We start from the raw sequence: 14505 nt of genomic DNA, 5'->3' as shown, positions 1-14505 counted from the left end.
GTACATTGTATTAATGTCAGCACTGTTCTACCATCGTCACTAATATATCATGAAAAGTAAGCTATGTATTAGGAAGCAAGGTGGCATCTGCACTTTGAAAGGATATGGCAGGTACTTCTCAGCAAAGACAGCAGTATGGGAGGTACAGGGCTTGATAATAAATACTGTTTTTCAAATGGTTATGAACATATAAAACTTCCCACAACAGTACATGCTGAAATAGATAATTGCTGCAGTAGCTGCAACACACCTCCATCCCCATCTTTTTTGTTACTTTTAAGCTAGAGTGTGGGATTTTTTATTATTACTGTTCCTGTTTGGTATGGATCTAGTCTCCCTCTTCTGAGGCCAGAGAGCTCTGAAGTTTTGGCATCCTAGCCCCTGATTTTATTCTTCTCTCCTAAAGCTGTAAAGCGGTGGCTAGGGAGCATGGAAGTTGTCCCAAAAGCTTTGGAAGGTGACCAGCTAGTCAGATCCCTGGCTGTATGACCCCTATACTTAGGCTACTGCAACAGTGATCTAATGATTGACACATGCATTTTTATACTTTTCTATCTATAATAATACCGTCAAACAGTTTGTAACTTACAAGAAAACAAATGTCATCTTATACGCAGTATTTAGGTACACAATTTTGCCATTTGGTTTCAATCAAATATGGATGGTTCTGCACATTAACAATATGCTAATTTTTGATGATTGTGTAATATCACAAAAAGGCAGTAGGTTACCCTGTCTTATCATACATCACTGGAAAGGTCCTGAAGAAACAATTCACTCACTGATATATTCTGTCTTACATACTTACAGAAACATAACTCTGCTTTCAAATTGTTACTTTAATTTCACAGCCTCCCTAATGCAATTTTTTTTTTAGAATCCTTTCATAGTAAAAATGCACATTTTTACTTTTTCTCATATGGGACAAATGTGCAATACATACAATTCTAAACACATTTTGCTTTTATATCATGAAAACGAAAGGCACCATTTATTTGTCAATGAAAAGTGATCATTTTCCAACACACTTTCTTACAGATAACAAACTGAAGTTAAAATTCTCTTGTAATGGCATATGGTCTTGGGGCTTGTAACAGATGCTGAAGGTAACCATGGCTGCAACTACTACAAATGGTTACCAAAAGATGAAACTGGCAACACTTAAAACAACATACCCCTGCTACAAACATACTAACTCCAACATCACTGCATCATGGAGAAAGGGGGATTGTCCACTGTACACTAGTCTAAATCTTAGTATACTTTTGCGACTATTTGCAATTTTGCAATCATAATTTTCAGTGTCTTTCACAAATGGGATGTATTTCTGTCTAGCATCCACCCGCAGATAAGTATACCATTCCTCATGTGGCGCTGTGGTCATCTGTGCTTGAGATCCCTATTGCAGAGTACTCCCTGTTCTCGGTTTCCTCTGAATGGAACTGATGGGCAGGGTACAGTGCCTAAACCTTGCAAATGATGGTACAGTTCCAGCTCCCTCAGATTTCCCCCTTCTTACTATTTGTCATTCTTACAGTTGCTGCATCCAAAAAGTACTTCTGTTGGTATTATTATGTTTTGAAGGTCTCAGCAATACGGGAGCGGAGACTGAATTTGAAAAGCCAGCTCCTGAGACCTTCTAACTGCAGGAATAAATGTTCTTTTTGTCTGAAATGAACCAAAAGATCAATCGGATTCTAATCAGCACAAGCTGCTACACAGTGTAAGAGCTTGTGGCTGCTCACTTGATTTAACATGCTTATCCAGAAAACAATGGCATTGAAAAAGGATGTGCCTTTACATGCTTCTACCATCCCTTCTCAGGGCTGTATTTGTACTTTGCATTTGGTATGTCCCTTCCTGTACAATAACCCCAGTATTATTCAAACATCAGGAGGGGGAGGCTAGTATTTCATAGCTCCAGACCTTCAAAGCCCATTAGGCACCCCAGTAATATGCAAGTTACTTCTATGAGGCATATTTTCTCTAAACTGTCACTCTCAGAATACAGACACATGCAAAGAGCCACAAAGGTCCTTAATTTCAGTCCGCCGGGCCTCAATGTCCTTTTACGCTATACAGTTATATTTAAAGTGTCAACAAGTAGGTTAATTCTCTCTAAATCTCTCTCAAAGACTTCAAATGAAGCCCTTACTCATTAGCAAAGTCTTTACAAACATTCTGAAATAGTGGCACTATAAAGTTCAACTTGGCTTGACTATATGGAGCCTCCACACTGTTATCCTCCCTTGAAGCTCGTTTGTAGAAACACCAAAAATCAGGGCTGAAATTATCACTCCTCTAGATATTACCATACTAAAAGAGAGAACCTGAAGCATTTACCACACAGTTGTTCCTCATATCCTGTACAGCAATAAAGATGCTCTGCAGCACAGACATGGCAAGCACCTTAATACTTAGGAATATTTAATTGTTTGGCAAGAAAAAATGTAAATGCATAAAAACATGATTAACTTTACCATTAACCTCATAAATGCAGCAAGGCATTTCTGGATGTGAATTAAAATTATTAAAATGATTTTTTGTCTGTGTCATCAACCAAAACTATGCATTGTCACATCACACTTGAAAACTACGATGCAGAAGCTGTAACCAGTATCTGTTTTGTCCCCACATGACATACCAGTGTAGCTGTATCTTAAATGCCAATTAAACTGCTTCAGTTTCATTGATCCAGTGATACCACCTCAGCTCCTGTTCTAACCAGAAGCTACTTTTAATGTTAACGGGGGTACAAGACTCATGATCATTTTCTTATACACCTTTTTAGGTAAATATGAAGAGAGATATTTTTACCAGAAAAATATAACTCTGACTGACCCAAGCAACTTGATTTTTTTTTAATCAATCCAAACTCCATCTTGCTTAGAAGATAAGCTACTGTGACACAAACTATTAAGGCATATTCTGCTACAGCTATTGCTGTCCCTGCTTATTTTACGAATGTTATTGTTCAGAAAGCTAGAAATACATTTACATACTGTCAAAATGCTACACGCTACATGCCCCGTCTAAAAGCAGGGCAGGTTTTGGTATAGCAACTCTGCAGAGGATCAGATCGTAGCAGTCTACCATCCTTGGATTAGTTGAACAGGACTGCTTAGGATTCCTTCCAACTGCTACACTTCTGCAAAAGTCTTCCTTAAAGTAAGACCAAAGCCTATATTAAGGCAAATTTTCAAGATCATATAGCACTATACTGATCATTTCCAACAACCAACACTACCCCTTAACCATATTAACATACATCTTAAAGTTGGTCACACGCCAATCATGCTTGAATATCAATGTTATGCTGAGTGCAAGAGGTCAAGGGAAAACATGCTATCTCAGTTGTCTTCAAATACACTAGACATACATATATGAGAAGGAGAGATATTATGATTCCCATTTAACAGCAGCATCAAAACAGAGGAGCTTAAAGTTTTACGAATTTATTAAATGCAGTTAATTTTGAGGACTCTGTTAGGTGCAAAATTAATCTCAAATGACTGCATCTTAGACAATGCATTTGTTTCCTTTTGCTTAGAGTATACAACAGTATACAAGTTTGTTCAGCTGTTAGTTTTGTTTCAGTTGTCAACCCGCTGCTTTTCTTGGGGGATGGGGTGTTACAGGCCTTTGTTTACCAGTGTTGCACTTTGCATTTTTCTTTCATAAAATCTGGCTGCAAGATAAAAAAAATATAAAAAATATCACATATAAAAATCAATGGCTTAAACACACAATGAGGAGGAAAGTACCTAAATTTACAAAACTATCAAGAGACTTGATGTTTCTTAGCAGGAATTGCACTGACCTTGCTATAGTTAAGCTTTCCATTTGCACGTTAAGCTTAGGAATGGACATGAGAAGTCAAACGGATGGAATAGTACATAAGGAGGTATAAAAGGACTGTTTTCATTTTTAAATTAGGCAGATATTTTAAAAACAAATTCATTACAAATGCATCTCCTAAGCAAAGCAAGCAAACATGGCTGCTACAGTAAAGCCTCATTTTAATGATCCTGCTCCTCTGGCCTGTAGGTGCTGTTAATCACATGGAAGGTCCCATATAAAATGGCTTTAATGCACAGTTCAGTGAAGATATTCCAGCCAGGAAGGGTACCAATTGTTGGGAGTCTACCATTAGCAGTATTACTGTGCCCATTTATATCTGTCAAGGTTATCACATAAGGATAATCTTGGTAGTGTGTGTGATGTCACAAAAATGTTGACTAAGCTAATGGGAACTTAGTGGGGAAAAGGCATTGCATGTTGACAATGAATTAGGCAGGACTTTCAGAATACTGAAGTACAAACCAGCTCTGCAACAGAAAAAGAAGTTTGCTGGTACCTCTGCTTGCCTCACAAGGATGATATTCTCACTGCAGTACTGTTGTCCTACTATGAAGACTACAGAGGATCAAGTGAGAGAACATTTCCTTGATCGGTTACAAAACCATTTATTCTTTCCAGAAATATAACTTGTAGACAACAATGAAGACCTCAGCCTCCTTTCCTTTCAGTAAACTAATTTTCTGATACTGCTCTCTGACATGCAGTCAAAAGCAGACAACACGTTTTGCAACCATTAAGCCAGGTGTGCTGTCACAACAGCTTTTTACAGCGTCAATTAAATCAGGTCTGACATCTGCAAGTTCAGAACTACAGTATTTAACAGTGTACAATAAAGTCAGGATTCTGAAGCAGTTTTCCTTAAAATAAGTTTATAAACATTGGTTGTGATCATGACTCTGTAGCAGAATTCTTTCCATTGCTGTGTGATAAATTTAAGTCACTTTTGTTTGTTTGCTTTGTTTTTAAGGACTCCAACAAGAATTTGATTCTTTCACTTGCAGGCTCTCTCTGTTTTCGTCTTTTGCCCTTACTGCCACTTTGTAATGCTGAAGAAAGAAGCAGTGCTGCCAGTCCCCAGGGATGTGATTCTGACCGTGATGGACTACAAACGGTATCCTGCTGTAACATCCAGGCACTGTCTCTGGCAAGATTCACAAACCTCTCGAGCTGAGATTGATTAACATTCTTGCTAATATTAAGCTCCTGTTCAAATGGGTTCTGAATATGCAATGGTGAAGATTCTGGTTTATTTTGCTCCTTTCCCTACGAACAATAAAAAAAAAGAAATACTCCATTCAATAATGGCATATTATTACTTACATAACAGCTGCATAGCATGGCATATGAAGCATATTTTTGCCATTCTGAAAGCCTGCCTACAACAATTTACATATGAACAGTAAAAAACTTAAAAGACACTTGGAAAGTTTCAGAAAATATATTTATAAGTTTTACTCATCTGTTAGCCCGATAAACATGCATTCCTTTTTTGGCTGAGCATGGAGCACAATATGGTTAACTGACTTACAGCTAACAACTGGAAACAGCGGGTATCAAACCAAGGCCATAAGAAGTTGTTTGCCAGCAGCTCAATGCAATAACGCTCTGCTAAAATGCTTAAGAGAAGACGCACACTATTTCATCATACTTTAATCACAGTTGGTTGACAAGTGGGGTTTCATCTCATGAACTATGTTCCCATCAAGTTTTATTATAACAAAAAAAATCCTACTCCACGGATTACTCTGAGGAAACAAAACACCTGTGTTTTCAAGGTCCTTGTGGAGAGTTACAACAGCTCTCTGCAACAGTGGCATATAAACTCAGTACATGAGAAGGACGTGAGAAGTACAGTGCATATGAAGAAGTAATTACAAATGAACTTCAATGGAGCACTGATACGCAAATACTAAGTGGTCTGCATATCATCTAAAACATCTGAAATGGTTCCTACCCAGTGTACTCACAAAGTCATTCTACTGCTCAACACCTAGTAAAGAAATAAAAAAAAAACACACACTACCTACACTTGTTGGAACCACATGTTCTTTCCCCATGGCCCACTGTAGCATTCACTGCATCTGGAATAAACTGACTGCTCAGTGCCACTGTTCTAAGCATATACACAAACCAAACCATTAGAATGTCATGAAATGAAATGGAAATTTATTAACAAGATTGCTAAAATCTCTCTCTTTTTTTATATTACCCTTTTTATGAGAATGTTTTCTTTCCTAAAACAGTTGTTTGACGTAATTCACACAAATAAGAAAGCAAGGCAAAGAAAAACTAATCTCATCACATTATAAAACTGATAATATGCTTTTCTATTCCATAAAATAATCCGAATACACTTTACACATTTATTTGCAACTATCATATTTCCACTACATTAAGACTAATAACACAGCTTACAGTTTACCAAGTATCTAGAATGTAGACATGCAGGTAACCCAAGGAAAAAAAAAACTTCTTTTATTTTTCTGAGTACCCTTGTGGAAAAGATGGGGATCACTTACAAGAATCAATCTCAAAGCTAATAGTCTTTCAGCTTTTCCTGGCTAGGGGTCGCCACAGCAGATCACTGGTCTGCTTATGATTGACAGAAGATTTTACGGTGTCGAGTTGCCAGCCAGCACTCAACCTTCAGAGAAGGGACACACACACACTCACGCACCTACCTGCATGTCTTTTTAAAGTTTAGTCGATCACAAGGAGGATATGCAGACTCCCCACAGAAGGTGCTCCAGCTGAGAGTCGAACCGGACAGCCTCTTGCTGTGAGGTGACAACGCTAACCGCTGCACCACCACGGCTGACAATCTCAAAGCTAATACTGCTAATCTATATACCTTGGGGATCATAAAAAATTTCAGTTTAAGTATTGTGTAAGCTGTTCATGCAACTATTTTCACAAAATTAAACATGACTTCTAAATACAAAAAAGGCCCATAGGTGATTATTTCATTCCTTCAAAATCCATCTCCATTAAACATTACACTGAAATTCTCCATCTGTTTTGCTAACTAGACAAACATTGATTATATTTAGCTGCAAAATGCTCTGAAATACAAAGCAGCTGTACAGTGCATTTCCATTTTGTCAAATCTGACTGTTCATGGTTCATCAGTTTCTTAACTGCTATCTTAAGATTTAGATTGGGGGGTTATAACTTTTTATGATTTCCAGTGAGGTGCCATGACAAGGAAGTGAATTAAATAAAAGGTTAGGGGATAATTGGGATGCCTGCTAAGAAAATGATCACATTTAGTGCAATACCATTATTCGAACGAGGCTGACTATAATATGAACGTGTGGAAATACCATTTAAGAGTTCTTATGAGCAGATTTTTTTTTATTTTATTTTTCTACCATCATTTGCACGAAAAGGTCGAATATCTCTCAGCACATGAATATGAATAGGGTATTGCATCTTGAACATTTTCCTTCACTTTCCTAGGCTTAGATTTAAGGTCAAGTATTTTTTTTTTACAATTCCTTACATAAGCCATCAAACAGAAGTATAGCTGATAGGATAATACAGTACTTTCAAACCTATCAGGAATGGAATTGTCCATTTTCAGCTGATGTACTAAGGTAACATACTTAGTTTTGAAATATCAGTAAATGAATATTGTTTTACTATTGTTTCAAAAAGGTGGAAAAAACAAAGTAAGCCTTTGACATTCTCCACATTTATCACATTAGCTGTTCTAGGGTGTTACTATAGGACAAAAAAAAGGCCAAATTAAGCATAATAACAGAATCAGTCTCCACTGACTGACAAAATAAAATAAAGTATTTCTAATCATTTTTAGGGTTCCGGTAAAACAGGATTAGGCAGCTAAAGTCATACCTACTGGTCTGGGGTCCACATTACCTCAATGCTACCAGAACCCATCATTTCTTATTACTCAATGCAATATAATGGCTGCTGTTTCTGCTGCTGAACATCTTCCCATTTTCTTCCAGTATCGAGTCTCTATTCCATCAGAACTAGTCCTGCTAACTTGTGTATTAACATATCCCTATGAAATCACTGTAACCATATTTTATTACCATTACTTGCCACTTACAGTATTATATTTCTTTTTACTATAGCAATGATGATCTGACATTTAGATTATTAAACAAGTAGTAAATATATACAGTAAATATATACTTACCTGAATTACAGGAACTCCAGGAACCAAAGCTGGAAGAAGACACAGCCATCCAAAGTGGGGATAGATGGAGAGTATTACAGACCAATATGGGCAGTTTGATCATGGCTGTCTGAGCGACTCACAAGCCACAATCCAGCCCATCAATGCTTTTTCTGTGGCCTGCAAAAGCCTCACTGCAGGGGGTGGATGCATTTTTTTTTGAGGTTATCTGGTCCTCTCACTTTAAGCAGGACCAGTTAATCAGATGTCGTCTTTAAGCCCACATGTAAGCTGCACTGGTATATAATGCAGATTCAAGACAGCAGTTAAACCTAAAGGTAAGTTTTTTTTGTGTGTGTGTGTGTGTGTGTGTGTTTGTGTGTGAGCATGCTTGCATGTGGGTAATGTCTGCAGGAGTGATGAGTGCTTGTGTGAATGAGGTTAGAAAGATGAGCAATTGAGTACTTTTGTGTCTACATGGCTGCAATGTTGGTGTGTGACTTTGGTCTGTAAGACTGATGCATTCCTGTGAGAAAAAAGGATTAACTGTGTGAGAGTTTATGATGTGTGCTTGGTTATAGTTGACAGTGTGGATGTTGACTGAAAGGGCTGTGTGCGTGTGTTGGGGGGATCGTTGGTGCAAATGCTTCATTTTGCTGTCATTTAAGTGCTTGTGCACACATGGACAAACTACTAAAGGGATCACTGGGGGAAATGCTTCATTTTGATGTCAATAACGTACTTATGCATACATGAACAAACCAGTGAAGAGATCAATGGGGGAAATGTTTCAGTTTGCTGTTTGTGCAAACATGGCAGACATGGACATACTACTGAAGGAGCTGTTGGGAAAAATGTTTAATTTTGATATCAGTGAAATGCTTGTGCATACATGGACAAACTGCTGAAAGGACCAATGGGGTCATTTAATGCTTGTGCATACATGGACAAACTGCTGAAAGGATTGGTGGGGAAATGGTGTCATTCACTGCTTGTGCATTAATGGTTAAACTGCTGAAGAGATCAATGTGGATATAATTGAGGGTCACATCTGTTTATAGGAGGTAAAATAAATTATTGCTATTTTTATTTTATTACATTCTGATATCTGGGTTATATCAGTCAATAAAGTTGGCTTTAATTGTTGGTTTTAGGGCTGCAGCAGTTGTCTAAGTGACAGACACTGTTGTCATTTGTTTAAAATAAGTATTTATTACTCTGGCTTTGCAGTAGTAGTATGCACATTTTTTCCACGTTCTGTAACAGTCAAGTATCAGTATATCACTCAATACGTAGCTGTCTGTGGCGGTCTGGCCAGGATGTGTTTGACAGCAACTGACCATAGTCAAGAGTGTTGCACTGAGCAGTGTGGCCATATAACAGACCTGGTTCTCCCACTTGAGTTTTTGGTTGTTCATTCCTTCATATGTATAAATTATTGCTATTTTTATTTTATTACATTCTGATATCTGGGTTATATCAGTCAATAAAGTTGGCTTTAATTGTTGGTTTTAGGGCTGCAGCAGTTGTCTAAGTGACAGACACTGTTGTCATTTGTTTAAAATAAGTATTTATTACTCTGGCTTTGCAGTAGTAGTATGCACATTTTTTCCACGTTCTGTAACAGTCAAGTATCAGTATATCACTCAATACGTAGCTGTCTGTGGCGGTCTGGCCAGGATGTGTTTGACAGCAACTGACCACAGTCAAGAGTGTTGCACTGAGCAGTGTAGCCATATAACAGACCTGGTTCTCCCTCTGAGTTTTTGGTTGTTCATTCCTTGTACGTGAAGTCCTCTTCTCTTTTTGGATTTTATCCAAGTGAGTTGTTTTTTTCTCCCAGACACTCAGCAGTATAATATATGCCTCTGGCCATTTGTTCTTCTACTTTTCATCCAAGTCTAACACCAGAGTGGGGCACAGAAGATAACTGTCTTTTTGGGGGACTAGGACGGCAGGCACTATTCACAGAAAGACTGACTATATTTCCTTACTCATAATTTTTTGTTCAGGCCATAAAGCAAAAAGTTAGTAAAAAAAATCTAAGATGCATCTCAATGCATCTACAACTCTGACTTCTGGGATCCTAGCAGACCCCATCTTAATTCAGTTACAGTCACCAGACCAAATTACAATGGAGTCTTGGACAGTTGTTTCTGCATAAATACATCCAAGTATCATAGCAAATGCCATGAAACAGCATATTCATTTTCAAAAATTATCCTGGATGTTTATTGGACTTTTTGGCAGCATGTTCTGTTGTAAGCAGCACTTGTCCAGAATGAAGAATGTGACATCTGTTATCACAAATGCAATTCTGGCAGATACATTTCGCATTTTCACTTTAACAGTTTCTGCAGACATGGGATACTTGTACAAAAAAAAGGAAGGTTAGATATCCCATTAAATGCGGTCTTGCATGTCTAAATCTCAACAGCTTTTTATTCTCATTTTTGACATTTGTTGTATACTTTTTGGTAAAATTTTCCCTGGATTTGCACAGTTATAACACTTCTAAAACTAATATGTGCACTTGCACCATTACATTTGTGATGCGGTAGCAAGGATACTATTTGTAAATGTCTCAAGTTGTAAGCTTGTTTTCAGTCTGGCAAGAATACAGAAGGGATTTTGAAACCAGCAGTGTTTGTTTTTTGTTCCATGACTGAGATGCACCACTAGCTGTGGAGTGTATAAAAACTAGATACAGCTTCAATATCGTAATGTGGCTTTCCAAACCTGTCCAGGTACGGTAAGTGACCCCAGAACTAAAAACAGTCGGACACCCCTGTCTTAGATCAAACAGCAAAAAAAAAAATCTAACACTGCTAAGCCCCTCGTGAAGGGACCATAATTACAATGAATACCAAGCAGCAACCACAAGGGTGGAAGAAATCTCAGGACTACACAAAGCTCTCAAGTAGCCAAATTTTTAAGTAATATTTCAAATGGTGCACAACTTCCTTATCCTTTTATGTGCCTCTTCTTGAATAATGCTTGGTGAAGGTGTTCATCAGTGGTTAACCAGAAGTTTCTGTATTGGAGATTTTCTTGAAGAAAGTACAGGATAGCCACTCCTGTAGTTAAGTGAGCTTTGTAATAGCATTAGCAAGTCAATACATCAGCCTATGGGCAACAGACAATGTAGCTGGCACTCTAACTGGAAATCATCTGCATGGTAACCATGAATGATTCCCTCCCTAGTGCAAAGGAAAAACCAAATGAACAATGTTCAACGTACATACTTGCTTTAGGTAACACTCGAGACTTCAGTGCACATCCAGATTGTGAAGGACACCTTTTCTTCTGGTTTCTACCTTTGTGAAGATGACAGAGATAAGTAGGCTATTCAGGAATAATACTAAACCACCCTTAAAAAGAAATCTGTGCTCATCTTGAGGAATATCCCGTCTTTGTGAAAGACCAAGTATGACTACCTGAACACAGGGGCAAGAAACTCTTCTGATGTTGCAAGAGGTCAGGAAAGTCAAGGTTACCTGCAAGCTAACTGTACTGCTCCGTGAAAAATGAAAACCAATCTGCTTTCTATCGGTGTCAAAATATTAATCGCCTCTAAGGCCTTGGTAGGCAGATCCAAAAGGATCAGAAAGAACATATTAAGAGCCAGACTTAGAAGCTGAGAATATCTTAAACAGTGTGAAATGACACAACACAATATGAAATGTTGAACAAGAATCGGATCACAAAACACAGTACTGAGTTAGTAAAACTGTTACAGAAAGGTTATTTTTTTCTTTTAAATAAAAATGAAGACCATAATTTACATAGCTCAGGTGGTGCAGTGGTTAGCGTTACCGCCTCACAGCAAGAGGTTATCTGGTTCAATTCTCGGCTGGGGTGCCTTCTGTGCAGAGTCTGCATGTCCTCCCTGTGGTTGTGTGGGTTTCCTCCGGGTGCTCCGATTTCCTCCCACATCCCAAAGACATGCTGTAGGTGGATTGGGCACTCTAAATTGGCCCTAGGTGTGAGTTTGTGCATGTGTGTGCCTTCTGTGGAAGGTTGGGCGCCGGGCTGGCAACTCGACACTGTAAAACTCCACTGCCAATCATGAACTGACAGGTGATCCACTGTGGCGACCCCTAACAGGGAAAAAGCTGAAAGAAGAAGATACTGCACACAACTTCAAGATGCTATTTTTTACTCCGTCTTCAAAGATCATATAAGTTGGTTGTGTCCACATGGATAACCAACAGTCTCAGGTTCAGATTCTTTTCAAAACAATGTTGCAGTTTCTGGATTTCTTTTTGAAACCTTTTGACAGCAGAAATAACTCGCATGTAAAGGATACATGTGATGTGTTGTGTTATAATGGACAACAAGATATTATCAGGTAAGAAAAGGAAGTTATGTACTCACCATAACGTTCCATCTGAGTAGATACTTCATTTGTCTGCAACCTGTGGGAGTTGGATCCGACCTCTGATCCGAACCGGCAGCTTTCCAAGCTTCAAGATCCGAGCTCCTAGCTCCTCCCCCCTACCCATAATCCCTTATTACCAACCACATTACCTCAGATTGGTTATTTTGCCCTATAAGCTAAAGACGGAGAAGAAATTCTCCAAAGGACAACAGATTACCGAGGTTCGGGGGATGGCAGGGGGGGGGTCGGTTGCAGACAAATGAAGTATCTACTCAGATGGAACGTTATGGTGAGTACATAACTTCTTTATCTGAAGTAGTTACTTCATTTGATCTGCAACCTGTGGGACAGAGTCCCCAGCTTACCTAAAGGCCCTGGGTGGTCCCTACGGAAGGATATTCCGAAGCACCGCGGAGCCAAAGGAAGCCCTACTTCTGGAGATCATGTCCAGCTTGTAATGAGAAATGAACGTGTGGGAAGAAGACCAGGTAGCTGCTGAACAAATATCATCTACTGGAACTCTAGACCAAAAAGCTGTTGAGGTAGCCACAGATCTAGTAGAATGAACCCGAACGGCAACCGGAGCTGGCTTCCCAGCTGAAATGTATGCTTGTCTAATACATTGAGAGATCCAATTTGCCACTGTCACCTTAGAAATCGGTTTGCCCATAGCTGACTTAGCATAAGAAACAAACAACTGGTCTGACTTGCGAAAATCTTTAGTCCTATGCAAGTAAAAACGTAGTTGTCTGTGCACATCCAATTTGTGCAATATGTATTCACCTTTGTTTTGGAAACTCGGGAAGAAAACAGGGAGATTAACAGACTGATTAATATTAGTCTCTGTGGCTACCTTAGGTAGAAAAGAAGGATTAGTCCTGAGGGTCACCCTATCTTTGTGAAAAATAAGGTATGGATACTTAACGCACAAAACTTGCAACTCTGATACCCGCTTGGCTGAGGTAATAGCAACCAAGAAGGCCGCTTTCCAAGATAAGAATTTTAAAGGCACTGAGGTCGCCGGCTCGAAAGGTGGTCCTGTTAATGTTTGTAAGACCAAGGTAAGATCCCATGGAGGAATAGCCGGCTTAATGGGAGGCTTTAAGAGAAACACGCCTTTTAAGAAGGTTTTGCATATCTTTGCTGATGCCAAAGAATTTATGCCATCCCCCACATGATAATGAGAGATGGCTGCAAGTTGGACTTTAATGGTGGACGCACTAGCTCCCTGCCTAAAAAGGAGGGATAGGAAGTCCAGGATAGTGGGAATAGGAACCGTAAAGGGATCTAAGTCCTTATCCTTTGCCCAGATGGAAAAGCGTTTCCATTTACTATTGTAGAGCTTTCTGGTGGATGGCTTATGAGCTGCCACCAGAATGGCCTTAACCGGGGACGAGATACCGGGAGTCCTTGCCATTAACGGAATTGGATCAACCATGCCGTGAGCTTGAGGTTGACCAGGTTCGGAGTGTGGCATCTCGTCGGATGCGAGATTAGGTCTGGGATCCAGAACCCATGGGGGGGGCCACACTGTGAGACTGCAGAAAGGGGAACCAGACTTGTCGAGGCCAGAATGGGGCAATGAGAATCACTTTGCTCCCCAACCAACAGGCTTTCTGGATGAATTTCGTCATCAGAGGAAGGGGAGAATACGCATAAAGGAGACCGGGCGGCCAAGCATGAACCAGAGTGTCCCTGGGGGATTCCCCTCTGGGGGGAACTATCGCAAAGTAATCGCTGCATTTTGAGTTTAGGGGAGAGGCAAAAAGGTTGCAGCGAGGTTGACCCCATTTTAGGAATATCTGCTTCGTGACAGAGGGATTCAGAGACCACTCGTAAGGGCTGAGAAACACCCGACTTAAGCTGTCAGCTAACATGTTGGACCGCCCCGGAATGTGCGTTGCTATCAGAAAGCGGTTGGTGGAAATAGCCCATTCCCACACTCTCATGGCTTCTCGACACAGGGGGTAAGACCTGGTCCCTCCCTGTTTGTTTATATACCAGACAACGGACATGTTGTCCGTCTGGATTGCAATAGTCCCCAGAGGTAGAAGGTGATGGAGAGCCTGCAACGCCAACAGCACTGCCCTCATCTCTAGGACGCTGATATGCAATGCAG

The 14505-nt window shown here is 39.6% G+C and overlaps 1 protein-coding gene across 2 annotated transcripts in view; it reads right to left on the bottom strand.

The window, feature by feature from the left end:
- Positions 1–819: 819 nt before the first annotated feature.
- LOC122790015 (mitochondrial poly(A) polymerase) overlaps positions 820–14505 on the bottom strand; it is an 894403-nt gene continuing 880717 nt past the window's right edge. For both annotated transcript variants that reach the window (XM_044057550.1, XM_044057551.1), the window contains one exon: positions 820–5124. In XM_044057550.1, the coding sequence (XP_043913485.1) occupies positions 4750–5124 (375 nt within the window). In that variant the 3' untranslated portion in view covers positions 820–4749. The remainder of the gene's footprint in view (positions 5125–14505) is intronic.

The sequence above is a fragment of the Protopterus annectens genome, chromosome 15.part0 (genome assembly GCF_019279795.1).
Source record: "Protopterus annectens isolate FY-2018-M chromosome 15.part0, PAN1.0, whole genome shotgun sequence".
Classification (NCBI taxonomy): domain Eukaryota; kingdom Metazoa; phylum Chordata; order Ceratodontiformes; family Protopteridae; genus Protopterus; species Protopterus annectens.
Note: the sequence above shows the minus strand (reverse complement) of the source record. Positions and strands in the feature narration are given on the sequence as shown.